Source organism: Meles meles, chromosome 20, assembly GCF_922984935.1.
Source record: "Meles meles chromosome 20, mMelMel3.1 paternal haplotype, whole genome shotgun sequence".
NCBI lineage: Eukaryota > Metazoa > Chordata > Mammalia > Carnivora > Mustelidae > Meles > Meles meles.
The window spans coordinates 40,660,655-40,688,240 of NC_060085.1; the positions used below are offsets into that span (position 1 = coordinate 40,660,655).

The following is a 27,586-nucleotide window of genomic DNA, read 5'->3' on the forward strand; positions in this document are numbered from 1 at the left end:
CTGAACCAACAATTCTTGGGGGCCCTATGAAAGCCTGGGAAGCAGAGGACCCAGCTAAGCTGTTCTGGATTCATGACCCACATAAATGTTGAGATTGCATGTGCATTATCTTATGCCACCGAATTTTGGAACTGTTTGTTGTGCACAACAGATAATAATAAATAACAGATAACTAATGCAGGAGTTGAGGGAAATAGGGACATCAAGGATGATTCCCACCTAATTTCTGGCTTGAGCAAGTGAGTGTCTAGAGGAGAACTCCAAGAGGAGAAAATTATTTCCAGGGTGAAGGGAGCATATAAATAAGCATTTTGGGTATTAAACATCTAAGTGAGGAATTGGGTGATGCATAGGTATAGTATCTGGAACCCCTTTTCCATGATGTCAGAAGTTGTACTTTTCCACCAATCAGAGCAGTGAAATCCAAAACTTGGGTTTGGACTTAGGGGAAGGAGGTAAGTCAGTGGAGTTTAAGAAAATGAAGTCCTGGGGCGCCTGGGTGGCTCAGTGAGTTAAATCCTCTGCCTTCGGCTCAGGTCATGATCCCAGGGCCCTGGGATCAAGCCCTGCATCAGGCTCTCTGCTCAGCAGAGAGCCTGCTTCCTCCTCTCTCTCTCTCTGCCTGCCTCTATGCCTACTTGTGATCTCTGTCTGTCAAATAAATAAATAAAATCTTTAAAAAAAAAAAAAAAGAAAATGAAGTCCTCTGTTTGGTCAAGCCTAACTGCCCCACGTTCCATTTGGGTGTTTGAGGCTAAAACCCTCAGGAACTACTCCAGAGTTACTTTGCCTTATTTTACCTTTGTTGCATGTATCCTCCTTGAGGAAGAGGAGAGGTGGTCAGAGAGAGTTTGGAAATTTCTATTTCACTGGGCCACAAAGCAACACGATGGTGGCCATTTCTAAACCTGAAAGCCTAAGCCCCAAGCCTTAGCATAGCTCAGTGCTTCTCAACGGGACCCCCGTGTTGGCACTTGGCCCAGGACAATTCTTGTCATGCTAGAATGTCCTGAGGATTGTAAGAGGGTTAGTGCATGGCAGTAGAACCCACCAGTCACTGTGACAACCCAAAACATCCTTCTCACAATTCCAGATGCCTCCTACTGGGATGATACCTTGTCGTTGTTGAGAACCAATGGACTATTGGTGCTCGCTCGACTGCAACATCTCAGCCCACACTTCGACCTTGCACCCTGCTGTTTCTATGTGCCTGCTTGGCAAGAGGTTCCAGGATATTAAACATTCTTATTTCTAGAATTTTAAATATAATAGGTTTCCTAATAATCAAAATGTAATGTTAATATAAGAATGATTTGGAATATAATTGAATTTTAGATGATTTATATATCAACGTGAAATCTGGTAGAAACTCAGAGACATTGTTATATGTGGTCTTCTTTGTGCTGTGGCCATGCCAAAAAGCAAGTTAATAAAATGCTGGCGGTCGGTTCATAGTGAATAATAACAGCATGTGTCCTAATGCTTCAGATTTGTGACTGGAGATACCCTGAAAGAATACTTTGAAAATTCAGAACCTTAATCTGGTGATTGTAGCTGCTAGGGTCTCAGAAGACTCTATGCCTACAATGGGTGGTAAAGTTGTTACTCTGTGTCAAATCCACATCAGAAAGAAAAAAAAATTGCATTTATGTATTTGTGATATGCTGCATTTTATTGTACTGATTATCACAGAGCTTTTATTGGACACCTATTGTGAGCCAGGCACTGTGCTAGTTTCTTTGAATGCATTTTTTAATTTAATGCCCACAAAAATGCCTCTGTGGAGAGCAGTATCATCATTCCCATTTTGCATGTAAGGACATGAAGGCTCAAATTGTGCAACTTGCTCAGGATCACTAAGCCAGTAGGGGACAGAGTCAGATTTGAAACCCAGACTTTGAAATTTATTCTCTAACTTCTTTAGCTTGCATGAATCTGGCGTGATTTTGTCCAACAGATATCCACCAAGTGTCAGGGCCTGCATTGGGAAAACAGAACAGAGATTGTCTTGCCTGCTTGGATGTCTAGATGGATGCACGGGTGTGTGGAAAGATGGATAAAAATAAATCATGAGGGAAATGCTTAGAAAAATGAGATGAAGAGAGGGGTGGAATGGGAGGGTAAGTGAATGAGTGACTGAATGAAGAAGGAACCGAGAAAATGGAATGGTATGGGAGGGAATGAATGGATGGATAAACAGGTGGGTGGAAGGATGAATACATGAAGGAGGAAGAGGATTTGAGGCTGAGCTCCCTAAAGCCTACGCGGCAGGCTCCGGGCGGCTGGCGGGTGGGCGGACGGGCGGCTACTCCACACAGTACGGTAGGCGCGGGCCGCTCCTCCTCGAGCGGGGCTTGCGCCTCCTCCCCTCCTGCCCCCTCCTCCTTCTCCTCCTCCATCGCCCGCCCGCGCGCCGACTGCCCCGACCCCAGTCCCCGGCGGGCGGGCGGAGAAGGCGGCCGTCCGCGCTGTTGCGCTCGCCTCGCTGCTGCCGCCGCTGCCGCCGCCGCCGCCGCCGCCGCCGCCGCCCGGCGAGCCGCGATGCGCAGACGGGCCGCGCCGCCCCGGGGCCGCCGCCGCCGCCGCGCCGCACCATGAAGCTCCGCAGCAAGGCGGCGGCGCTGCTCCTGCTCGCGCTGGCAGCGCTGCTGCTCGCGCTGCTGTCCCTGCGCGCCGGCCGCGCAGAGCCCCCCGCGCCCCCAGCGCGCCCCGAGTCCGCCCCGCAGCGCCACCCGGCGCCGACCCCCGAGCGCCTCCCGGGTCCGGGCGCCCTCCCGGGGGCCCGCCCGCGCGCTCGGCGGCGCCGACCCCCGCGTCCGCGCCCCCGAGCCGGCCGCCGGGGCGCCGCGAGCCTGGAGAAGTTGGCGAGGTGAGTCGTGGCAGCCCCAGAATCCCTGCTGGGGACCCGTGTCTCGCTCCCTCCGCCCGTGTCAAGTCCAGGGGAGGCTTTGGGCTGGAGGGACAGACTCCAGGTTCTCCCGCGGGCTGCCCGGTAGTATTTTTTGCCCCGCCAGAGCTGAAGAACCACCTTTGTGGAGTCCTGTTGACAGCGCAATGCTGATAATCACGTACATTTTTGAAAGAGAAGTGCCAAGGAGGGTGGTTTATATATTACATTTTTTTTAACAGAGCAAGACGTGTGTTTGCGTTCTTGCAAACATGAGCCCTTTGTTTAATTTTTCCAAAGCCATCACGATTCAAGAATGCTTTATCTAATTCTCATGTTTCACAGGAGAATTTTTACCAAAAACTTAGATGTGATTGAGTTGGAAAAGTTAGATGTTTACGAAACACTAGCTTCCTCTCCTGGAACCTTGAATCGCACTGTCCTTAGAACAGAAGGGGCACTCGACCTAGGTTTATTTAAAAAAAAGAAGAAGAAGAAGAAGAAGAAGAAGAAGAAGAAGAAGAAGAAGTTTTCTTCCTGGAAGGAGCGGTGCGTGGCACGGGAAAGAGAGAGTGACGGTTTCCCTATTCCACGTTGTTTCAGACTCACGTACGGTCGAAGCGTCTTACAGGGCAGAAACATCTTAACCTTTGACATGGTGTTTGATATTCTCTTTCTCTGCCCTGAGCTTAACCCGCCACAGCTTTTCATCAGAGCGTTTTATCTTTGTCCTTAGGGTTGCTGGACCGCCCCCAGGTTAGGGATTTGCGTTCATTTCCTTTGTTGTGGAGAGCTTTTTAACTATCCCCTTTTCTTGCCGGGGGTCTGTTTCCTCTGCCCTTTGGAAGCTGGTGATGTTTGTAACTGCCCTTGCTGTCTCTGCTGTGCAGGGCTCCTTCATTACTTGAAATGAGTTGAAGATTCGTTTTGGCCCTAATGACTAAATCTGTTTTGGCGCTTTTACTGTAACTAAGAGAAAAGACACAAAACCTCAAGAAGTAGCTGTGTCAGCTTTTGGTTCTCTTCTGCCTCATCATAAATGTACAGATGGGTACTGACAAGTTTGAGAGGGAGAAGGAAACCCAATGATCATCTATAGAGTCACTTCTAAGTATTTAGAACCATTTACAAGCTCTTATGAATGTATACATACTTTAAACTCGGGATATTTCTTTTAGGAGCTGGGGTTTCTTACAATGTGTTGCCCTAAGGTGGAACTGCAAGTTTCCTGGGGTTTGTAAGTAGAAGGGACAACTCCTAAGAGTGATGACTGACATCACTTAACTTAGCTTACCTTTCACCAGGCATCCTCCTAACAGCAGTCCCCAAAAGTAGCCCTTGTTAACACTTACTGTACACCCATTAACCATGTCATCTGCACCATGGCCCTCTGATGGGGGCTCCTGAAGTGTAGTCTTTGAAAGAGCTAGTGGCAAGAGTGTCACCCGAGGCCTCGGTAGAAATGCAGATTCTAGGGCCCCACCCCAGCCTCAGGAAACTAGAAGCCGTGGGGGGTGAGGCCAGTAATCTGTGTCCTAGCAAGCCCTCCCATTGTTTCCACCAGCGTTTGAGAGCCTCTTCTATGAAGTAAGCACTAATTATTATTGTTCCCATTTCACAGTTGAGGAAAGTAATGCCTGAGGTTTAGCCATTTGCCCAAGGTTCGTAGGTCACTTGTGGTCGAGAAGGGTAAAGATTCAGGTGGTCTGGCCGGGTTGACTCCTACCTGCTATGCTGATGTCATAACACTAACTAGTCTTGCCTGCTTTTCATGGTTTTCCTGAGATTTCTCTAAAGAAACATCATAGATTTTTACAACGGTCTCATTCTTAAAGGTGTTGGGAACATAGGGCAGCATCTTCTTGTCTCTATCTGAACAAATTGGCTCTGACTAGGAAGAGATCATGAGCAGAATCCAAATGAATGTTTTAGGGAAGGACTATTCCATGAGCAACAGTACCTCCTGAAGCCATTTTTCTTTTGAACATATCTCTTATATTATCAATGAAGTCGTGGCCAACACCATAGGAATATAGAACAAAATTTTTAAAACTCGGGGAAGAGCGAATAATAAAAAAGCCACAGGAAGTCTGAAGCTCAGATGCAGAAAGATGAAAGTCTAGTGTCCTCTGGAGAAGTTGACATTTCCTGAGACTTAATAATGTTGTTTTTTTGGGTTTTGTTTGTTTGTTTGTTTGTTTTTATACTACCTGGACAGAAATGGCGGCAGAAGATACCGAGACAATGAGGGAACAGGAGGGAAGATGTCTGCATGGACTCCTTTATTGCTCTTCTAACCCTGCTTGGGTTAAATTTTTGTGGTTTAGGAGGCATTTCATTTTAGGGAGGGAAAAGAAAGCCTCGTGTTTTCAGAAACCGGGTGCTTTAATCTCGCTACGTGGCTAGAATCCAGAAGAGATGAAGGTTACGTGATCTCATTTCTCGGCCTGGGGAGTAGTCAGCAGCAAGCGTGGAGTTGGATGGGATACAGTCCACCACCTGCTGACCATCCGTGGCCCGGGCTGCCTTACCTCCCCGGGGGTACTGCTGTTAAGTCAAGTCCTGCCACGTCAGCGCAGGAAACATAGCCCTCTCCTTCCACATCTTGTTTTCATTTTAGAGAAGTTTCCAGGGACTTGCCTAGTTAGCAGACAGACCCTACAATTTTATAACTAGTCATTTGTATGCAATCTGTCCTGCGGTGGCCTCTCCTCTCTATAAATATAAAGCCCAGAGGTAAGGTCTGAGCTTTTAGGTCAGGGGTGGGATCTGGAAATGGACACCACAATCCAAGTAGCTGTTCCAAGTGCACAAGAGAAATGAAATCTTCCTTTATTTTGGTTTATTGGTAATTTACACCTGGCTGACTTCCAGAGAGAATATGAGACGACTTTTAGTTAAAAAACATATATAATAAGGCCATTGAAATCATCCTAAAAAATGAGAAGTCATAAAGGAGAGGAGGAAATAAGCACTGTTTGTCAAAAACTGAGCCACTATTGTTATGAGAGTTAAGTATTAAATTTAGCTCCAAGCTTCCTGGCAGCCATGTCAAAAAGGGAATCATGATAGGCTGCCTTATTTTCACTGAATGTTTAGAGGAAAAGTTGATCAGGAAGAGATGATTTGGTTTTCATGGAAATGAATTCTAAAAAGGATTTTACTGGAGAGTAAATTTTAATAGGCTGTATCTCCAAGTTGCTTCTGAAAATTCCTCTTTGAGCCTGTGTATAGAAAGGCAGTTGAATATAACTGCTAATCAGTGCAATGTAGAAAAGAATTTGGCATCTGGAGGCCAGAAAATTGGGTTCTAATCCCAAGCCATTTCACCTTAATTTCCTCATCTGTAAACTGAGCAAATCAATCCAAAAGTTTTCCAAGATCTCTTCCAGCTCTGACATTTGATGATCCTGTGATGAGATCATCCAGTTTAGCTGTAAAATCCCAACAATGAGTATTGCTTAGCCCTTTGTGCTGTCTCTTGCAAAATCAGTTTCTCATTTATTGGCTCTATCCTAGAACTCCTACTGATTACTCAATCTCAACCCTCTCGTGAACTTTATTCTTTTTCTTTTTGCATTGGCCTGGGTATTGCTGTTTTCTCTTAAAATATGGTTTCTAAGGGAGACTTGGGATACCTCTGAGCTCTGTGGAGGTCCTCTGCCATTTTATTCCACAGTCATTCAACAGATGTTTATTGCACATATATTCTGGACCAGGCACTCACTGTACAGTGGTGAAAGGAGTTGTTGCCCTCCCAGAATTTGGGAGAGGTGGGGTTGAGGAGACAATAGAGAAACACGTTTACACTTGGCAGCCTCCCCAGCTGTTCCAATGAGAGGAAGCGTGTTTACTCACTCATCAAGAGACACCATTTCCTGCAGTTCCCTTTGGTATCTGAGATAAGTCTTCTCAGACGGTTCAAGCCTGGAAAAAGGTCTCCCTTAAGAGGGATGGTGTTATATAGCAAAATGCCAACCCTGCAGCGATCCTATAATTAGCTGGTAGCCCCAGAGCATATTAAAGCTCTCCAGAACTTAGGTACCCCCTCTGATATTATGTACTCTGATTCTTGATTCTGTTCACATTCATTTTTGTTCATTGGTCCATGATTCCATCTTTTATTGATCAGCAAGTCATATTGGTTCTATGTCAACATATATCCCTAGGTACCTGGGAGGCACAGTCGGTTAAGCACCCGACTCTTGGTTTCAGCTCAGGTCATAATCTCAGGGTCTACAGCTCCCTGCTCAGCAAGGAATCTGCTTGAGAGTCTCTCTCCCTCTTTCTCTAAAATAAATAAGTAAATCTTAAACAAAAAAAAGTGTGTGTGTATGTATGTACATGTGTATGTATGTATCCCCATTTCCATGCTTACCACTGTCTCCTAAACAGCACCTTTTACACGTGGACTCCCCACAGTAGCCCTAGATCTGGTTTGCATTCCTCCCACTCTAGCGCCCTCTACAGTCCATTTCCCATACAGCTGCTGGAATGATGTAAACTGCTTAGACCACACTAGGTCTTCGCTGGTGAAAGCCTCCAATGACCAACATCCTGTCACAGTGAGAAAATTCAGTTTCTTAGTCCGGCCTTCAAGCCTTGTCTGATCGCAACCCCATTTAGGTCTCTGACCTTGTTTCCTACCACTGTGCTTCAGCTACACTAGCCTTTAAGTGTGCTGAATTCATTCCCTCCTCAGCACTTTTTACTTATTCCCTGTGCTAGAATGTTCTTTGCTCATAGCCCTGCGTGGCTAGTTCCCTTCCTTCTTTTAAGACTATGCTTTTAGGTTTTCTTCTCAGAAGGGTTCTCCCAGCTGCTCTAGAAAAAAGGACCCTCCCCATCACACTCTACTCCCTTACACTGGTTAGTGCTTTTTAAAAAATTATTATTATATGAACATTGTATTTTCTTTGCTCCTCTCCTCCAGTGTATATTTCAGGTCTTATTCATCACTGTGCCACTGGCACCTAGAACAGAGATGATCTCATAGTAGGTACTCGATGCATATTTGTCAAATCACCTAATGAATGAACACAGTACCTACCTTTTGCCAGCCCTAGGTGAAAATTTTACTTACATGATTAAGTTACATACTATTTAATTATGTTCAAAATAATCTCATAGTGAAGAACAATGAGAAGAATGGTGAGGATCTGTAATTGTAACATCCTTAATAGAGAGGGCATCTTTTTCTTTATAATACATGTTACTTTTTAGAATAATTTGGGATTTTTAGAAAAAGTGAGAAAGTAGTACAAAGTTTCCCTATACCCAGCACCCAGTTTCCTCCATTATTAAAATCTTGTTAGTTTGATACATTTGTTATAGTTAATGAACTAATGGTATAGTTACTAATTTTTAGTTTATATTTCCTTCGTTTTTATAGAATGTCCCTTTTCTATTCCAGGATCCTGGCCAGGATAGCATGTGATATTTATTTCCTTTTTTTTTTTTTTTAAGATTTTATTTATTTGAGAGAGAGAGAGAAAGTGAGCAGGAACGGGGTGAAGGGCAGAGGGAGAAGCAAGCTTTCCGCTGAGCAGGGAGCCCAACACGGGGCTTGATTCCAGGACCTTGTGATTATGACCTGAGACAAAGGCAGATGCTAAACTGACTGAGCCACCCAGGCGCCCCGCATGTGATATTTAAATGCCACATCTCCTTAGTCTCTTCTTGGCTGTGGCAGTTTCTCAAACTTTCCTTGTTTCTGATGACCTTGGGAGTTTTGAAGAGCACTGGTCAGATATTTTGTAGGATGCCCTACCCCTGGAATGTGTCTCATGCTTCATTCATGATAGTACTGAGTTGTGGGTTATTGGGAGGAAAACCAGTGAGGTGAAGTGCCATTTTCATCATATCATATGGAATCTATATGCTACTGACATGATTTATGACTGCTTTGGTCACCTGGAAGAGGTAATGTTTGTTGGGTTTTTTTTTACTGGCAACTGCTCTCCCTTCCCCCCTTCCATGCTATATACCTTATTATTTTTTTTAAGGTTTATTTATTTATTTTAGAGAGGAGCGAGCCGGGGGCAGGGTGGAGAGGGAAAGAGGGAGAGTCTCAAGCAGACTCTCTCTCTCTCCCTGACTGAGAGCAGAACCTGACGCAGGGCTCGATCTCACAACCCTGAAATCAGCACCTGAGCGGAAACCTAAGAGTCAGTCACATAACCAACTGCGCCACCCAGGTGCCTCCATACTATAAACTTTAGAAGGAAGTCACTGCCCAGCCCACACCTGAGGAGTGAGCAGTGATGCTCTCCCTCCTTTACGGTGGAGTATCTTTACAAATTATTTGAAATTGATTGTCCTGCATAGGACAATTTGATTCTTCTCCTCTATTTATTAATGTATTCAGTCATTATATCACTATGGACCTACAAAGAGATATTTATTTTATACTTTGAGTTATAATCCTATATAACTATCATGTTGCTGAAATTGTTTCTTTATTGGCCATTAGGAGCTTTTAGAGTTGGCTTTTATTTTTGACGTACTCCGATCACTATGTTGTTGTTTTTTTGTTTTCATTTCTAGTTTTTTGAGCACTTCCTTACCTTCTTGCCCTACAGGATGCTCCAGGCTCATCTTGTATATTTTCTGATTCATTTTTTGAACCAGCCATTTCTTTAAAGAGCCCTGATTCCTCTCACTGGAGAATGGTATTAGAAACCAAAATGTGGGTATGAGATGTGCTTTTTGCTACTGGGATATCATTTCTTTTAGACACTCACAGCTGACAGAACAAAACATATATGTGTTTATATTAACTTACATGTTTACATATAGAAATATTTCCATATGTAACCATGTCTATCTATGTTAAGCTAAGCATTACTATATGGACTATTCTAGATTCCTTCCCTTACTTACTGGGGAGAGAGAATGTTTTTGTCTTCCAAACCCCAGTTTTCTCCCATCTCTTTGGCTTTCATTGGTTTAAATGCCTGTAGTGTGGGGGTGGAATTGGGAAGGAGCCGAGGGGTAGGATAGGATTGACTAATTGACTCAAAGCAAGCAAGGCCCAAGCCCTAGTTAGAGATGAGACCGTGAGTACTCACACCACCTGCGAGAAGGTGATGTAGACATTGTAATTGACCCCTAACCTCTATTCCTCCCACCCCGCTGCAGTTTGTGGATAGATTGAACTTCCAGGAGATGGTGTAAGCCAGGCATGGTCGTCCCACCCCTTTCATGGTGTCAGCTGTGTGCATACAGGACTAAAACATTCAATACACTCATTTCTCTGGCAACAGTAATTGGACCACGGATGTTACCTGACCCACATTGCTGAACCAGCCAGAAGGGAAGGACATATTTTTTATTTTGGGGCAAAAGACTCCATATGCTTGATATGGACAAGGAAATAAAAGTTCCAGTTACTACCGTGATTCTTAGAGGACCAGTTTTAAGATGAAGCCATCACTGTGAGCAGTAGAATAGAGAAGGTAGAATTTGGATCCTTGGTTACTGAACCCAAGAATCAGAACATCCTGATGCCTGCCCTGTCTTGGGCTCTCCGGTTACATGAATTGGAGTTGGGATGTCTGATATTTTTCTCCAAAATCATCTTACCCAAACCAGATAGTTCTTTAAATCAGAATCTCACTGGTGTGAATGGAGAGAAAGGGGAAAGGTCGCGGGAGGACCCATAGGAAAGGCGCATCCACCACACCCTGGAACAGCCCTTATGTACTATTAACCTTGTCCCAGGTCCCAGGTGATAAGTTTTTGGGCCTAATATTAGACCCTTTCTTAGGGATTTAAAATTGGATCAGAGACAGTTTAAAGGCAAAGTGACTAAGATTCAGGTATGAAATTCAGGATTGACTGCCATGTTTCCTGCATATGGAGGAAGCTGGTTTGCATTGAGAGTATATGAATCCAAGTGAGAAGCAACACAAAGCAACTGGCAGGGATGGGAAGGGTGGGGGTGAGGTGAGGGAGGCAAGTTCTGACATTGTTCCCAAGGCCAGCTTCTGCCCTTTTCTGGCTGTGCTGCTTCATCCCTTTCCTAGAATCCATGAACTGAGTTTCTTTCACTTACCACCAAGGGGTTGTGACTGATTTGGGTATGTGGTACCTGCTTTTAACATCGTCACTAAGTTCAGTAAATAGTAGCCATATTGACGCAAATCCCCTGACCAACTCACAGGTGAGATTCTTTGGAGGAAAATTGAAAACAGATTTGTTTTCCTTGGAAATACTTCTCTTCTTGTTATCTCACTGTGAGAAAATAAAAGATAAAATTGTATGAGATAGGGGTGCCTGGGTGGCTCAGTGGGTAAAGCCTCTGCCTTTGGCTCAAGTCATGATCCCAGGGTCCTGGGATCGAGCCCCGCATCGGGCTCTCTGCTCAGTGGGGAGCCTGCTTTCCCCTCTCTCTCTGCCTGCCTTTCTGCCTACTTGTGATCTCTCTCTCTCTCTGTCAAGTAAATAAATAAAAAATTTTTAAAAACAATTGTATGAGATATATATATGTATGTACATACATATATATAATCACCATTTAAAGTCTTAAAAAAAAAAAAAGAAGAGACTTTTGTGGAAGATGGAATTCATTTTGTGTTCTTTTCCAAATCTTCCCCAGCACTTGATTTACTTCAGATTCTGAAATTCTGAAAATTGCCCCCAGAAAGCGGAATCTCTTGACTTGATGCCTTTATTGGGCCTCCGTGATTTGGGCCAGCAGGGAGTGACTTTGGTATATATGAAGGTGATGTTTTGATGTTTGCCCATGATCCCTCCCCTCGACATCTTTTAGCAACATGATGAACTGAAATAGTCTAGGAGAAATTCATCATTTGTACAATTAGAATCCAAGCGTTATGTAAGGGTTAGTGGAGAACATGTAATCCAAAACGTGACCCCTTTTCATGGGGGAGGAAACTGAGGTCCGAAGGGATAAAATCGGAATAATGTACACAAAGCATCTAGCACAGGGATACCTCATGGGGGTCACTCAACAAATGATTCACCGTTCTGAGTACTCTGATCTTGTCCACTGTTGTTTATTAGTTAGGAACTGAATCCTAACTAGACCCAGCTAACAAGCTGAATCAGTCCTCCTCAGCAAATCATGGCTTTCTCTTAAGCTCAATGATACAATGAAGTAACAGGTAAAATGTTGGCATGGAAGCATGCCAGAAACTCAGCAAACATGAGCTGGGGCTCAGATGCAGATTAGGGCAGGCTTTTCTTGGATTATGTCTTGAGGAAATCAAAACTCAGTTTCCGTATATGATAAATAATACACCAGACACAGTCTTCTGATCCTCAGTAAAAGCTAAGTGAATAGCTGAAGGAGGACCATGTTGACTGCCTCCTGGGGACTTGGACTGTGGCTCTGGAGAGTGTCAAGCCTGGAGCTGTGGCTCTCTCTAGCTCTGATGTCTACTGGAGGGCAGAGAGCTATGGTTTCCCAGCTCCGAAAAGTAGAGAGTGGGCGAAGGGTTCACGGGAATAGGAAGTGTTCTCAGGGAACCCAAATGCAGAATTTTGTCCACAGACACTGCTATTCAGGGCTCTGCATATGTGGTTGGGCTTAAAGATGCCCTTCGTTTTCCTCCTCCTAGTTTTGTGAGAATTACAAGGACCTCAGTTGTCTGACCACCAGCCTTAAAGTAACAAGCTTTGATGTTCAAGTATCAGATTTTTACCCTTAGGGAGAATGCATTGCTAGAAACTCCATTTTAGAAGAAACACAAGAGAAGTCGGAAACACATTGACAATTGGCATTTAGAAGAAACTTTTAGTTTAAAAAGTGTACTAAAACTTCAAATCTAGTTTGCAATAAGGTAGAACACTGATACCTAAAGTACCATGCTTTTTGCCTCTCTGCCTGCCTGTTTTTGTCATGGAATTAAATTTTTAGAGAAGGGGCGCCTGGGTGGCTCAGTGGTTTAGGCCACTGCCTTCGGCTCAGGTCATGATCTCAGGGTCCTGGGATCGAATCCCGCATCGGGCTCTCTGCTCGGCAGGGAGCCTGCTTCCCTCTCACTCTCTCTGCTTGCCTCTCTGCCTACTTGTGATCTCTCTCTGTCAAATAAATAAATAAAAATCTTTAAAAAAAAAATTTTTAGAGAAAAGTGAGGGCTTCTTGTACATTTCAAGTTAGTATTTAATAATAATGGTGGTGGTAACAACTGATATTTAATGATGATTTAAAATATGCCATAATACGGGACATCTGGGTGGCTCAGTTCGTTAAGTGTCTGCCCTCGGCTCAGGTCATGATCCCAGAGTCCTGGGATCTAGCCCGGTGTCAGGCTCCCTGCTCAGTGGGAGAATCTGTTTCTCCTTCTCCCTCTGCCCCTCCCCCTCTGACTTGTACTCTCTCTCTTAAATAAATAAATAAATAACATCTTTTAAAAGAAAGTAAGTCACAATACTGTACGAAGCATCTCCGCGTATTATCTTGCTTCTTCCCTAACAACCTAAGAGGTACTATTATTGGATAGGTCAGAACACTTTCAGTTGCAAGAGATAGAGTCTTAGCTCATCAGCTTACACCACTTAGTCATAAGAGGTGATTTATTGGCTCATAAAACTTAGAAATTGCAAAAGAGATAAGGATTCCATCGCAGGTGTTTCCCAGATTTCTAGCTGTCATGCCTCTGCCTTCCATTTCTGCTGCCTTCTGTGTGAGCCACACCCTTGCGTGGGTGTTCTCCACATGAGAGTCCCAACAGGTCTGGGCTTGCCTTCTCCTCCTTCAGTCACTGCTAAATGAAAAACTTCATCCAGCAAGAGTCCCAGAGCTACCTCTGTTGACCTGACATGGATCACATCCATATCCGATCACTGATGGCCACACGTGGGGAGAGGATGATTCAGCCCTTCCAGACCTCATGGACTGACAACAGAACAGGAATGGTTTCCCCAAAAGAAAATTGAGGTGTTCTTACCAGAAACTCTTGGAAATGGATGCTGGTAAGAAACACCAAAACCGAAAGCAAATGTCCACTATAATCAGTACACCCATTTTACAGGTGGGGAAACTGAGGGTCAGAAGTAGTTAAAGCATTTGCCCAAGATGTACAGGTAAGAGGCAGACCTAGAATTTGAAGCCTGGGGCATGTGCTTCGAGAGCCGAATCACTTACCACCACGCTGTACTGGGGAACAAATCTTGAAGTCTGAAATAATTTCATTGCTTTCTAGAATCCCTTTGAAGAAGATCCTTTGATTAAATCTCTTTTCTATGTGAGAAATTTTTCATATTTACAAGGGAAAAATAGGATATAAATATTACCCCTTTAAAAAAGCTTTTATATATTTACATATTTATAGATACACATCCACAGATATTGAGTGTGGCTCTGGAAGATTATACCATTATACCAAAATGTTAACAGTGGTTATGGAATTGGAATTATGGTACTTGCCTTTGACTTGTCTGTATTTTAAATTTTTTTCTATGAGGAATATATGCATTACCTGTATAATTTATAAAGTAAGTTACAGTATATAAATTATCATAAAAATTAAAAATCCCTGATTGCCTGTGGCCTTGGAGGATGGAAATTAGTTGGAGAGACCATTTTTCTTCCCCTTCAGTTGGTCTTCCATGCTCATTTTTGGGCAGTGAGCTAGAAGTGTCCATTTGCAGAATATGTAATCCTCATTCTTTTCCCTCATATGTCACCAGCCATTTATTTCAAACTAACACTGCTGGTTCATATTTTACAATCTCAGTAGCATCTTAATTTGAGAAGAAGAGGGAGATGGAGAAATAGAATCTCCTGTGTGTCAGGAACAATCATGAGGGGAACACATGAAAAGAGAATTAGTCCAGGCAGTATCACAGAGTTAGAGGGAGAGGAGTATAGATAAATATACTTGTGCATGATGTCAGCTGGTGAATGCATGGATTATGACAGTGCAGTTGGTAAAGGTATGCACTGAGATTCATGCCTGGGAAGGGGGTGGGGCTAAAATCCCATCCAGGCTCAGATGACTGAGCTGCGAGCCCTGAGTACAGATAAAGGGTTTATCTGCCCAGAGCAGACTCCTTTTCTGAATCACTTGTGTGTGGCCCCAAATAGAGCATAAGGATTAAAAACATGGGCTCTTAAGTCCAGCTCCCTGAGTTTGAGTCCTTGCATTGCCATTTACTAATCATAAAGCAGGTGTATATGTCCAATAATGTCTCAAAGCAGACACGCATACAGATAGACCCATAGACAAGATTGACAACTTCAGGCTTGGAACACCTACTACGTATTAGACCTAGACTTTGTTTAGGAGCACAGCCATGTTTTAAATATCATGATCCAAACTAAAAATAGGCTATTCATAATTGAATGCACTTATCAAATAATTGTGTTATGTACTGCCCACCCCCCAGTAGATTTTTGGCACTGTGTTGACACCATTCACATAATACCATGGCTTTAAGGCAAACGTCAGCTTCTCGGCCTATCTTGGAAGATTAATGGTACTTGATTTAACTCCAAACCATGGGTCATTAAAAGTGATTTAACTGTTAGCACAGTCCTGAGCGTCATGTCTGGGTTTCTAAAGCGAAGGCTTTACTCCCAGCTCCTGTGGGGAAATTTTTTTTCAGGGGACGAATGTGTTCCCAGACCTGTGGTTCACAGGGAAGTTTATTAGCACCCCTCGCTGCCAGCCCGTAGCGTGGATCTAATTACCCGTTACCAGACTTGCCTTCTGTGTTTCCATTTCTAAACTGCCACCCTGGCCTCATCCACTGGCCTTCGGCAGGTTCCAGTAGCTATGGTTTCATCTGGTAGGATTCCACGCAGGAGGGAATCTCTTCTTCCCCCTGGATGAGAGTATTCGATTTCTTGGAATTCATCTTCTACCATCCCCCCCCCATTTATGTTTCCTTCCCTATGAAAATGAGTTACCAACAACACTGTTTTAGACTCTCTTTTTAAAAACTAGGGTTTTCTCTTCAGTCTCCACTGCCTGCCTGTATCCCAGCATCAGGTTTACCTGCATTAATTTAGCTTGTCAGTTAGGGAGAAGCCCTGGTAAGAGGTAGCAAGAGACAGCAGGAAAGAGGGTCTGAGGAGAACCAATTACTCACTTTAATAATTCAGTGTGTTTTGCAGTAATAGGCTACAGAGTAAATAGCACTACACGTAAGTGCCGTATTTCATTATTTATACACTCCAGAAATTGAAGTTTAATTAAGTTGCACTCTTGAGACTTTTAAGCGATTAAGGAGACACCTCATCTCGGACAGTGTGGAGCTGGTAGAGCCTCTTCCCCCTGTGAGCCTCCTCCGAATCTCATCTTGTATTTGCACAGGGAGGGGCTTGAGCAGGGACGAATGAGACATACATTTTCCAAACAGCAGTCAGTGGCACATCAGAGCCATCATTCTTATGATATGGCCATACTACCAGTGTCTTGAAATGTTAAAAAGTCTTGGTTAAACATAAGCGCATTTACTTATTTAATCATAGCTTGATTGCAATATAATCCAAATACCCTTTCAAGGTGTACAATACAGTGGTTTTTAGTTTATTCACCGAGTTGGACAACCATTACCACACCAAATTTCAGAATGTTTTCACCACCCGAAAGGAAGAAACCCTGTGCCCATCAAGCCATCACTCCACATTTGCCCCTAACCCCAGTCCCTGGTAACCACTAATCTGCTTTATGTCTCTCTGGATTTTCCTCTCTGATTTTCTCTGGGTTCTTCCAATATATGGAATCAGAAATATGTGGTCTTCTGTATTTTCATAAGTTCCACAGTTCACTGTTTAAGGTTTATACAGGTTGTAATATACATCAGTGCTCCTTTCCTTTAGTGAACAAATGATTTTTCATTTTATGAGTATTTCACCTTTTATTTATCCATTCACCAGTTGGGGGACATTTGGGTTGGATTCTGGCTATTTGAATAATTCTGCTCTGAGTATTTGTGTGTAAGTTTATGTGTGGACATATGTTTTCATTTCTCTTGGGCAGATATGTAGGAGTGGAATTGCCAGGTCACATTGTAGTTCTGTGTTTAACCAGATTTTTGGAACTGTTTTCCAAAGTGGCTGCACCATTTTGCCATCCCACCAGCAATAAGTGAGGGTTCTAATTTCTCCACATTCTAAGTATATTTATTTTAAGGGAAACTTCCTATCACCAACACAAATTCTCGGTGGCAACATAAATAGAAGGTAATCACTGAATAAGACACTAAGAAAATGAAACAGTGTTGGTCATTTCTGACTTGGCTGTTGAAGGTTCTGTATCTGAGATCTGCTGTCTTTTTAGTTGAAAGGGAAGATTAGGTTACATTACAAAGGTGTTCAAAACATGTTAGTGCCAAGCCAAGACTTTCTTACTGACGTTATTGAAAAAAAACTGGAAATGGAATGGCTTTCTCACTCAGACTCAAAGTGATTTGATATGGTGTCTTAGTGGTAATTGCAGCTGAGACATCGCCCTTTGGAAAATGCAGAATTTGGGAGGCACGGATGCTGTATGCAAGCCCATTTCATCGTGTTTCAGAAGTCAGCTTCATGGTTATGTCATGCAAGTAACTTGGAGGTGGCAGGGGTCATGTTTGTTGTTTTTGGGTTTTATTTTTTCTCACAGTATGTGTTTTCTATTAACTCTTGGGTAAATTTGAGAAACTGTCAAGGTTACTATATTTTTGGTAGGATAATATCTATTTCACCCAGTAATGTCATTTCTGGGAATGTAGTTGAAGGCCATAATGAAAAGAAGGGAAAAAAAATTCTGTTGGCTCACAATATTTAGTACCAGACTTTTTTTTTTTTAATATAACAGAATAGTTAGTTGGAAACAACCAACAAAAGGGCAATGCTAATAAGTTCTGCTGTTTTTATTGGATGGACTAGTAGATAGCTGGTTACAATGATACGCCTATGAAGACTTAAGAAGTAACAAGAAAAATAAAAGAATCAGATGAAAAATGTGAAATATAAAATTGTAGGTACACTGTTAGTACAGCTATAAAAATATGTATTCAGTGGAAATTAGACCAGGACATAACATGCAAAGAAAGTTTTAGAGGGCACAATTTTTTTTCCATTTACCAACATTAATATTTCAATATATATGTTATATATATATATATATTTGTTTTTAGAGGGAGAGAGAGCACATGTGTGCATGCAGGGGCTAGAGGGAGAGGGAGAGAGAGAATCTCAAGCAGGCTCCATGCCCATCTTAGAGCCCAAGACAGGACTCAGTCTCATGACTGTGAGATCATGACCTGAGCCAAAATCAAGTCAGACTTAAATATCTGAGCCCCCAGACACCCATGTTTACTTTTTTTAATTGGAAACTTACATTGTGTATTTTATTCTGATCTTGTTCTAAAGATAGAGATTTTGCTTATTTACATTGCCTTAGATTGATGGTATATAATGTGTCCTTGATATAAATTACATTGAAAGAATTTATAAATACCAGCTGAGGTAAGTTTTTGGAAGGAAATAAGCAAAGACCGTGACAATAAAAGGGAGTGTGCTCCTTTGATGAGGTGGTCAAGGAAGCTCATTTAAAAGAGAAGGAGGTATCTATGCAAAGGGAAGAATATTTCAGGCAGAGGACACAGTAAAAGTCCAGGATGTGAGTACAGCACTGGGTGTCTCAGGTCGAAAGAAGGAAAGGTGGTGGGTGCAGAAATCCCTAAACTTAAGGGTCAGGAGGCAGGGAGCATCTTCTAAACAGTGGTTGAAGTCCTGGAGAATGCTGGGAGGAATTCTGTGAGCGAGGAGCTGAGCTGTCGTTGAGTTAAGAGCACTCCCAGGAAGCTGAGAGATAACACCAACAAAGACAGAAGACAGTTTTCATCCATAGATGTCACTATGAAGACATGTCCCATGTCTAAGTGTGGCAGGAAGAACAAAGAGGACACCAGCCCATCTCCTGCCCCGAGACTCCCAGGGGTGGGGAGGAAGAGCAGCCTCCACATGGGGGTCTGTTGGGGAGGCGGCATCCTCACAAGGCTGCCATGTTTTCATGATGGCAAGACATGAAGAGAATACCCTGAGAGAAGGCTGAACATGGAGTGGGTTTTCCTGAGGGTGTGGGGGAAGAATTTGGGAGAGAAAAGAAAGGAGAGATGAGGGGTCAGCTCAGATCATTAGTTCTTGGCTACAGCCAAGAATCACTATTGGTGATTGTGGTACTGTACTAATAAGCAAACTCCAGGACCTCCCCAAGACCCTCTGATTTAGAATCTCTTGTGACGTGGAGGCTTGCATGTTAACAAGCACCTCCAATGACTAGGCTGTGTGAGCTGGGTAGGGGATCCCCCGCACTAGATGGTATCTGGTGTTTCTTCCAGCACAAAACTGCAAGAGTGGTGGGACTGGGGCTCAGGGCCCTAGCAGTGAGCAACAGGGAAGAAAGGGATTCAGTGAGCATTTCAAAGGCTGACTCAAGGTGAGAATATGAGAGAGGCGGAACGAGGCAAAGGTGATTGGAAATATTTTTAAGCCCTAAATTAGGACTCTTTTGATTGCTAAGCTGTAAGTTTGTTTCTATGTGGCTTCAGCGAAAGGAAATGCACTGGCTTAAAAACTGAACTGTCTGGGGCACCTGGGTGGCTCATTCACTTAAGTGTCCAACTCTTGATCTCGGCACTGAGGGTTGTGAGCTCAAGCCCCACGCTGCTTAAGATTTTCTTTCTCCATCTCCCTCTGCCCCCCTCCTACTTGTGTTCACTCTCTTTCTTTGTCTCTTAAAAAAACAAAAACAAAACAAAACAAAAAACAAAAAAAAAACTGTCCTCAGTTATGGTCACCTGAACCTGGATGCGGGTAGGACCAGCAAAGATGTGACCCACCACGTTTCGGCTCTGCTTTCTACTGTGTTGACTCCCATTCAGGCTCTACCACCGTGGCGGCCAAGATGGTTACCATCAGTTCCAGCCTTACCAGGAAGCGTCTCAAAATTCTGGACAGCAAGTGTCCACTCCAGTCCCCTTTTATAAAGTATAAATAAGAATATAGTTAACCATCAGTCTGAACGATGCTACAATTCCCCACTGCCCATTCCCTGCCCAAACTGTGTAATTCAAGGGGTTAAGGAGTTTTAGGTTCATAGACTGGACTTCCCTTGATCTTCGAAGGGTCTCAAGTGACATTTGAGCGGTGCTGGGTGAAAGGCACACCATTTTAGTGCCCTTAAACCTGATTATTCATTGTGATCACAACACAAATGCTTACTGCCTGAAGCCTGAGGTTTTGAATGTAATGTGAGAGGTAACAGAGGGGGAGCAGCAGAGGTCTCATTAAATCCTAACCACTGATACTTGAACTGCCATCAGGAGAGGCCTTTATTTTTCTTTTTTAATACCTGTCACCAGACACCAAGAAAGACTGCAGTCCCTAGCCCCTGATTTTTGTACTGTGCAGTCCCAAATCACGGAAGCCTGCAGAGAAGTAGCTTGTTAGGCTGCAGAGGAATGCAAGCTTTTTTTAATTAAAAAAAAAAAAAAGAGTTGTTGGGGAGCCTGAGTGGCTCAGCCAGTTCAGTGTCCGACTCTTGGTTTTGGCTCAAGTCATGATCTCATGGTCATGAGACTGAGTCCCGTATCAGCTCTGCTCAGCGTAGAGTTTACTTGAGAGTCTCTCTCTCCCTCCCTCCCCCTCTGCCCCTCTCCTTGCTTGCTAGTGCACACAATGTGCACACAACACATTCTCTCTCTCTCATATAAAATCTTTTAAAAAGGGTGTTGTTGGGGCACTTGGGTGCCTCCATCAGTTAAATGTCTGCCTTCAGTTCAGGTCATGATCCCAGCTCAGGTCATGATCCCAGTGTCCTTGCTCAGCAGGAAGCCTGCTTCTCCCTCTCCCTCTGCCGGCTGTACCCCTGCTTGTACTCTCTCTCTCAAATAAATAAATTTTTTTTTTAAAAAATCTTAAGAAGAAAGAAAAGTACTTCAAATAGTTTGGGCATACAAAAAATACAGATAGCAACATAATGAATTTCTGTGTACCTGGCACTCATCCTAAGAAATAAAAATTTAAATCCCAGAAATAACCATTATCCTGTATTTGATTTTTATCATCCTCCTGTATGTTTATTGTTACTACATAAGTCTATGAACAACACACAGTGCTATTTTGTTTTTAAGCTTCATCTAAATGGTATCATTCTATGGGGCACCTGGGTGGCTCAGTCGGGTAAGCGTCTGCCTTCACCTCTGGTCATGATCATGATCCCAGGGCCCTGGGATCTAGTCCTGCATCAAGCTCCCTGTTTAAAATTAGTATTATCCTTAGGTGCCTGGGTGGCTCAGTTGGTTAAGCGACTGCTTTCAGCTCAGGTCACGATCCTGGAGTCCCAGGATCAAGTCCCTCCTCAGGCTCCCCGCCCAGTGGGGAGTCTTCTTCTCCCTCTGACTCTACCCCCTCTCATGTTCTCATTCTCTCTCTCTCAAATAAATAAATAAGTCTTATTAGTAAATAAAATTAGTATTTTCCTGATTACTAAGGTTAAACTTTTTTGTTCATGTAGAAGCCCAATAGGTAAAGCTAAACTGGGCCAAGTTATTTGCGATGAGGCAGTGGTTCCTATTTAAGACAGCTGTGCGATTGAGTCGATGTTTGAGTACCTTTGGATGAGACCAGTGTTCCTAAATATTGGGCATAATTTTAAGCAAACAAGTTTGCATGAAATCTCTTTTGTAGTATGTTTTGGCCAGATTTTTGCCCTTTTTTAAAATTGACTGTAATTTTTAGCATTATCTGTGACACATCCTTCCCATCGTTTTACATAAGTTAATTGGGAGCTGCCTTTAATAGTGGGTCTGAAAACTCGCCCACAGAGCTGAGGAAGAGAAGACATCTGAGTCCATTCAGCAGGGATCCTTGAATTTACCAGGCATGATCCTGATTTAGTACCTTTGCTCTGACTGTCTCCTCTGCCTGGAATGCTCCTCCCCCAGAAATGCTCATGACTCACTTCCTCACCTCCTTCAAGTTGTCATCGGATTTCTGCATCTCAGTGAGGACTTTCCCAACTCTGCACTGTATAAAAATATCTACCAGCCTGTCAGCCACTGCCACATCCCTCTCTGCTCAAGGGTATATTTCCTTCATAGCCCTTCTTGCTGGGTAAATTTCTGTGTAAGTTACTTAGTTACTGCTACTCCCTTCTTTGTCTTTCCCCTGCCACCCTTAGAATATAATTTCTGCAAGGGCAGGCATCTTGTTCTGTTTCTTTCATGGCTGTCTTCAGGTACCTAGAGCAGTGCCTGGCACATAGTCCTCAATATAGATTTGTTGATTAATACATGGTCTGAAGTTAGCAGGAAAAAGAGAGCAGAGGAGAGCATTTCTGAGAGAGAGAGGGAAAGAGAGGGAGAGACAAACAATGCTTGTGCCAAGACCTGGAGACAACCCACCAGTCTGCTAACCAGAAACTAAGACGGATGGAGAGGATGAGTAGTATGTGTGATTATGGCTACGGTTATGAATGGCTGTCCCCCCGAAGCTGGGGGTGCTGGAGGCAGTTGAAAGAGATGTATATAGGAGCCGTGATCATCAGTTTGTACTCAACCTCGAGGACATCTAGGAGCCCTTACATTTATTTTAATCAAAAGAATAACACATTCCAATTTGCATTTTAGAACAACATCACTCTGACAGATGCTGGCGAGGATGCGGAGAAAGGGAAACCCTCCTACCCTGTGGTGGGAATGCAAGCTGGTGCAACCACTCTGGAAGACAGCATGGAGGTTCCTCAAAAAGTTGAAAATAGAGCTACCCTATGACCCAGCAATCACACTACTGGGTATTTACCCTAAAGATACAAACATAGTGATCTGAAGGGGCACGTGCACCCAAATGTTTATAGCAGCAATGTCCACAATAGCCAAACTATGGAAAGAACCTAGATGTCCATCAACAGATGAACGGATAAAGAAGATGTGGTAATATATACACAATGGAATACTATGCAGCCATCAAAAGAAATGAAATCTTGCCATTTGCGATGACGTGGATGGAACTAGAGGGTATTATGCTTAGCGAAATAAGTCAATCAGAGAAAGACAATTATCATATGATCTCCCTGATATGAGGAAGTTGAGAGGCTATGTGGGGGGTTTAGGGAGTAGAAAAAGAATAAATGAAACAAGATGGGATCAGGTGGGAGACAAACCATAAGAGATTCTTAATCTCACAAAACAAACTGAGGGTTGCTGGGGGGAGGGGTGTTGGGAGAGGGTGGTGGGGTTATGGACATTGGGGAGGGTATGTGCTATGGTGAGTGCTGTGAAGTATGTAAACCTGGTGATTCATAGACCTGTACCCCTGGGGCTAATAATACATTCTATATTAATTTAAAAATTAAAAATTAAAAAAAAAAGAAGAACATCACTCTGGTGCCAATAAGAAGAAATCAGAGGGTGAGAGTTAAAGAATAAGACTGGAGGCAGGTGGCCCATCTAGGGAGCCATCAAAGTGGTTGAGGCAAGAGAAGCTGATGGCCTCATTGGGTAGCAGCAGGGGGATGGAGAGAGTCGGACAACTTCAGGAAATACTTAGGACACCTCTAAGTGTTATTCTGTGATCTGTGAAATCAGTGGAACCCGCATACCTCTCGTTGTCTAAGCTTAGCTGAGCTTCCGCTAAGCATGCTCTGAAGTGATCAAATCGGAAAGCTGTCCGACGTGCTCCACCCACATCTTCACCAACCTCCTGGTGAAAGCACTCTGGAGCAAGACTGCCGTTATTCAACAGAGCAGCGGATAATGGAGCAGTGCACTGGTTGGACTGGAAGGTTTTGGAAGGAAGGTAACATTCCATGTCCAAGTTTCCCTGGCCTCCAAGTCTTTTGTGCAAGTAAATTAGTTTCATTCGTCTCAGGGCACCTTTTCCAGGCCAACTCCTTCCAACTTGCCTGCAAATGTCTCTCAGTGGTGTGTTTGAGGCTTGGCTGCATCTCCTTGTCTGGAACAAATCTTTTATTACGAGGAAATAGCTGGATGATGATTCTGGACTCTTGGACCCTATTCCCCTCTCAGCTGTTGGCTCAGTATTTGATACCTTGGTCATTTTCAGCTTAACCTGCCTCCTCTCCTGCCTGTTTCTCATTAACACGACTTATATACTGGAAGCCGAATTTCAAACCTACCACCTCAGCAATTTTGAGTGAGACAGTTAGGATTAACACCTGTTTCTCGAGACTCTCCCAAGATATGACGGAGACACACATGTTATTTTCTCTGCTCACCTCCCAGACTCGCGTGATTTTCCTTTGGTGCAGTGGTCATGCATTCCACCGCAACCTAAAACCATCCAGATGATGGGAATATCATGTTGCTCGTTTCACATGGGAAAGCCACAACCCACCCTCGTCTTGTTCATGTTGCATTCAAATCTAATTTGCGTGGCCCAAGTGAGCATGAGCAGCACAGCCCCTTTGTCAGCTGTTGGAAGTTTAGCAATACTATTTCCAAACATGGGCCATTCGGCAGCCAGCAGGCACTCGACAGCTGAGTGGGGCAGAAAAAGTCTCAGACACCTATGGCCATCCAAAGAGTGACTCATCCTGCTATTGCCAGGATAAATATGGGAATAAATGGTATTTTTCTCCAAGCAGGAAGAATTGTCAAAATGCTTATCACTTTATGAAATATAACAGATTGTGCCTGTTCATGTTTTGAAATGTTCCAACTATTCACTAGCTGGGCGTTTTGTTTTGTTTTGTTTTTAATTTTATGAGTTTATTAATAGCTTTAACTGTTTTGCTTCTTCCTAGGAGGCCTGGAGAATTTAGGAGTTTTCAGGCCATGCTGCCTCCAGAGCTCTGGATCCACTTGGCCGTTGTGGCCTGTGGCAATCGTCTGGAGGAGACCCTGGTCATGCTCAAATCCGCTGTACTCTTTAGCCACAGGAAGATCCAGTTTCACATCTTCACAGAAGACTCTCTGAAGCCTGAGTTTGATAAGCAGGTAAATTTGTGGAAATGGCAGTACCGTAGTTACTGAGTGCAGACAGACTGCATTGTGGGAAATACAATCCTCCTTCACTAATGGAATTCGCTGACCTTCGAGTTGTACTCTGCTGTGTGGCCATACACTCAACTCTGAGCCTTACTGCTCTCATGGATCCTTTAGGGATACTTACACCTACCTTGCAGAGATATTGTAAGGGTTCGATGAGATGATGCACTTGACCCAGGGCTTGAGCCCTCTGGTGTAATTAACATGGCTGTCGTGTAGGGGACAGCTAGCTGTCTACAAATCCCCTTTATATAGGTTTTTTAAATGACAAGTGATAAACATTCATTAAAATAAATTGAAATGATACATGTGCTATACATTAAAAGGTAGGTGTCCTTGGTACTTATGTACTTGGTACCTGGTCCTTATGGTCCCACATAAGAAACTGAGTTAGCTATTTTGAGTTATTCTTCCATATTTTTTTCATTTGCAGATGTGTGTTTCTGTGTGTAATTATCTGTATGGATGCATGGATATGTGTGTAAATGTGTATTTGTTTGTATAAACATATACCTGTATAACACATAGGTATATGTGCCCAGACTAAAATGTATTTCTTTTATTTTTTAAAAAGATTTTTAAAATTTATTTGAGACAGAGAAAGAGAGAGAGCATGCATGAGCAGGGGGGAGCAGCAGAGGAAGAGGGAGAAACAGACCCCCTCCTGAGTAGGGAGCCCTATCTGGGGCTCGATCCCAGAACCCCGGGATCATGACCCGAGCTGAAGGCAGACACTTAACTGGCTGAGCCACCCAGGCGCCCCTGTATTTCTTTTATAAAATCAAGCTTGTTCTCTATGTGCCCACCTGAACTTGGTTTTCCTACCTTAAAACCATATTGTCAGGATTGTTCCAGGTCAGGTCTCAGATGTCCTCACCTCATCTTTGCTGGTGACTGTATAGTATTTTATTACGGGTTGGATCCCTGTTCAGTTGACTGTTCCTCTACTGAGGAACAAGGACTGATTTTTTTTTTTAATTTTTATTTATTTGACAGAGATCACAAGTAGGCAGAGAGGCAGGCAGAGAGAGAGAGGAGGAAGCAGGCTCCCTGCCAAGCAGAGAGCCCGATGCGGGACTCGATCCCAGGACCCTGGGATCATGACCTGAGCCGAAGGCAGAGGCCCAACCCACTGAGCCACCCAGGCGCCCCATTTTTTTTTTTTTTTTTTTTTTTACCAGTTCCCAAGGAGAGCTTTGGAAATACCTCTTCTCCCCAGTCTCGGGACCAGGGAGTTTGCAGAGTTTTGAGTTTTGAGTTTGTAAACCAAACTTTGCTTTGTCTTGGACGTTTGCCCTTGTGGTAAGGCCTGAGTGCTGGCAGAGTGAGATGTGGTTCGTTTCATATCCACTGACTTGTGTCAGCAGGGCCCCCTCCTGTCCCCAGGCTGGCTACACTAATGAGAAAGGCCAAAAGAAGCCTGTTGGGCAGAGAAAGGCTACTAACAGAAAGCTAGAAAACGGGTTGCGTTTTCTGAAGAAAACTATCCCCTTGACATCTTCACCACGAGAAGCCAAATAGTCTCAAAGCTTTAAAATTGATTGGAAAATGCCTTGAAAAAAGATCTGAGTCAAAGGAAAGGGAAGAGGTTGGCACACACATGGTTTGCTTCTCTGCAGCTGTGGTTGAAACGAGATGGCAGTGATAATTACCACTTCTGATTTATAATCAGATTATAATTATAATCTACCCCTCCTTAACTCTCACCAGAAGGTAGCAATCATGTCCCTCTTTTGCAGAGTTTTAGTGATTTATTCATCAGGTATCAGCTCAAGGTTACAGCGTCAGACCTCCACCTGCTTAACCAGTGTGCCATTCTACCTCTGCAGCTAGCAGACAGAAGACTCATCTGAGAAACTCAGCTCCCCCGTATGCTTGCTGCTGGATCTCAGGCAAGCCTTGTGGCCTCTCAGAGCTTCGGCTTCCCTGTCTGTAACTTGAAGCGAGGAACAGTGATAGAAGAGCTAAGGTATCTGGAATCAGGACAGGCTATAGGTCAGGCTGCCGTAACACCTCCCAAAAACTTCAGACACTTTCCACGTGCCTGCTGCTTGTCTCACACAGGCTCTTAGGTCTGGGACTGAAGATAACAAAGACTATTCATGCTTTTTTTTTTTTTTTTTAAGTTTTTTTTTAAAATTGTTTTTGGTAATCTCTACACCCAGCGTGGGGTTTGATCTCACAACCCTGAGGTCAAGAGTGGCATGCCCTCTCAGCTACGCCAGCCATGCGCCTCAAAACTGTTCACGCTTTGAGTTGCACCTGCTGGAACACTTGGCCTCTGAAGTTCTTGGGATGCCATGCAGGAAAGAGAGAGACAAGTGGCTCACGACTGTGCATTTCACTCCCTTAGCTTGACAGTGACACGAGTCTTTTCCATTCGCATTGAACTGCCGGGAAGCAGTCACAAGGCTCACCCAATGGCAAGAGGCTGAGAAGTGCTCAGTGTGCAGGAAGGGAGGAAACCGGCTGTGAATGAACTTTAGCAGTGTGTTGCCCAATATCCATCTAACAAGTATTTATTGAGTACCCACTGGGTGCTAGAGGCTGGGACAGGAGGATGGAGCCGAACTTAAAGAAGGTGAGGGAAAGGAAGATATGTGTGTGCAACTATGTGTATGAGGCAGAATGTGTTTTCCAAAGAAGCTCTCAGTGGTCCCACCTTCTGTTATTGACACTCTGGCATGCTTCCCTCCTTCGCTGTCCCAAGGGCTGGCCTGTGTGACC

General features: G+C 43.7%; 1 protein-coding gene across 1 annotated transcript in view; it reads left to right on the forward strand.

Annotated features, from left to right (window-relative positions):
• The first annotated feature begins 2,462 nt into the window (after window positions 1-2,462).
• GXYLT2 (glucoside xylosyltransferase 2) overlaps window positions 2,463-27,586 on the forward strand; it is a 94,052-nt gene continuing 68,928 nt past the window's right edge. Inside the window, exons 1-2 of the mRNA XM_045989667.1 lie at window positions 2,463-2,869; window positions 24,616-24,808. Of these exons, the coding sequence (XP_045845623.1) occupies window positions 2,595-2,869; window positions 24,616-24,808 (468 nt within the window). The 5' untranslated portion in view covers window positions 2,463-2,594. The remainder of the gene's footprint in view (window positions 2,870-24,615; window positions 24,809-27,586) is intronic.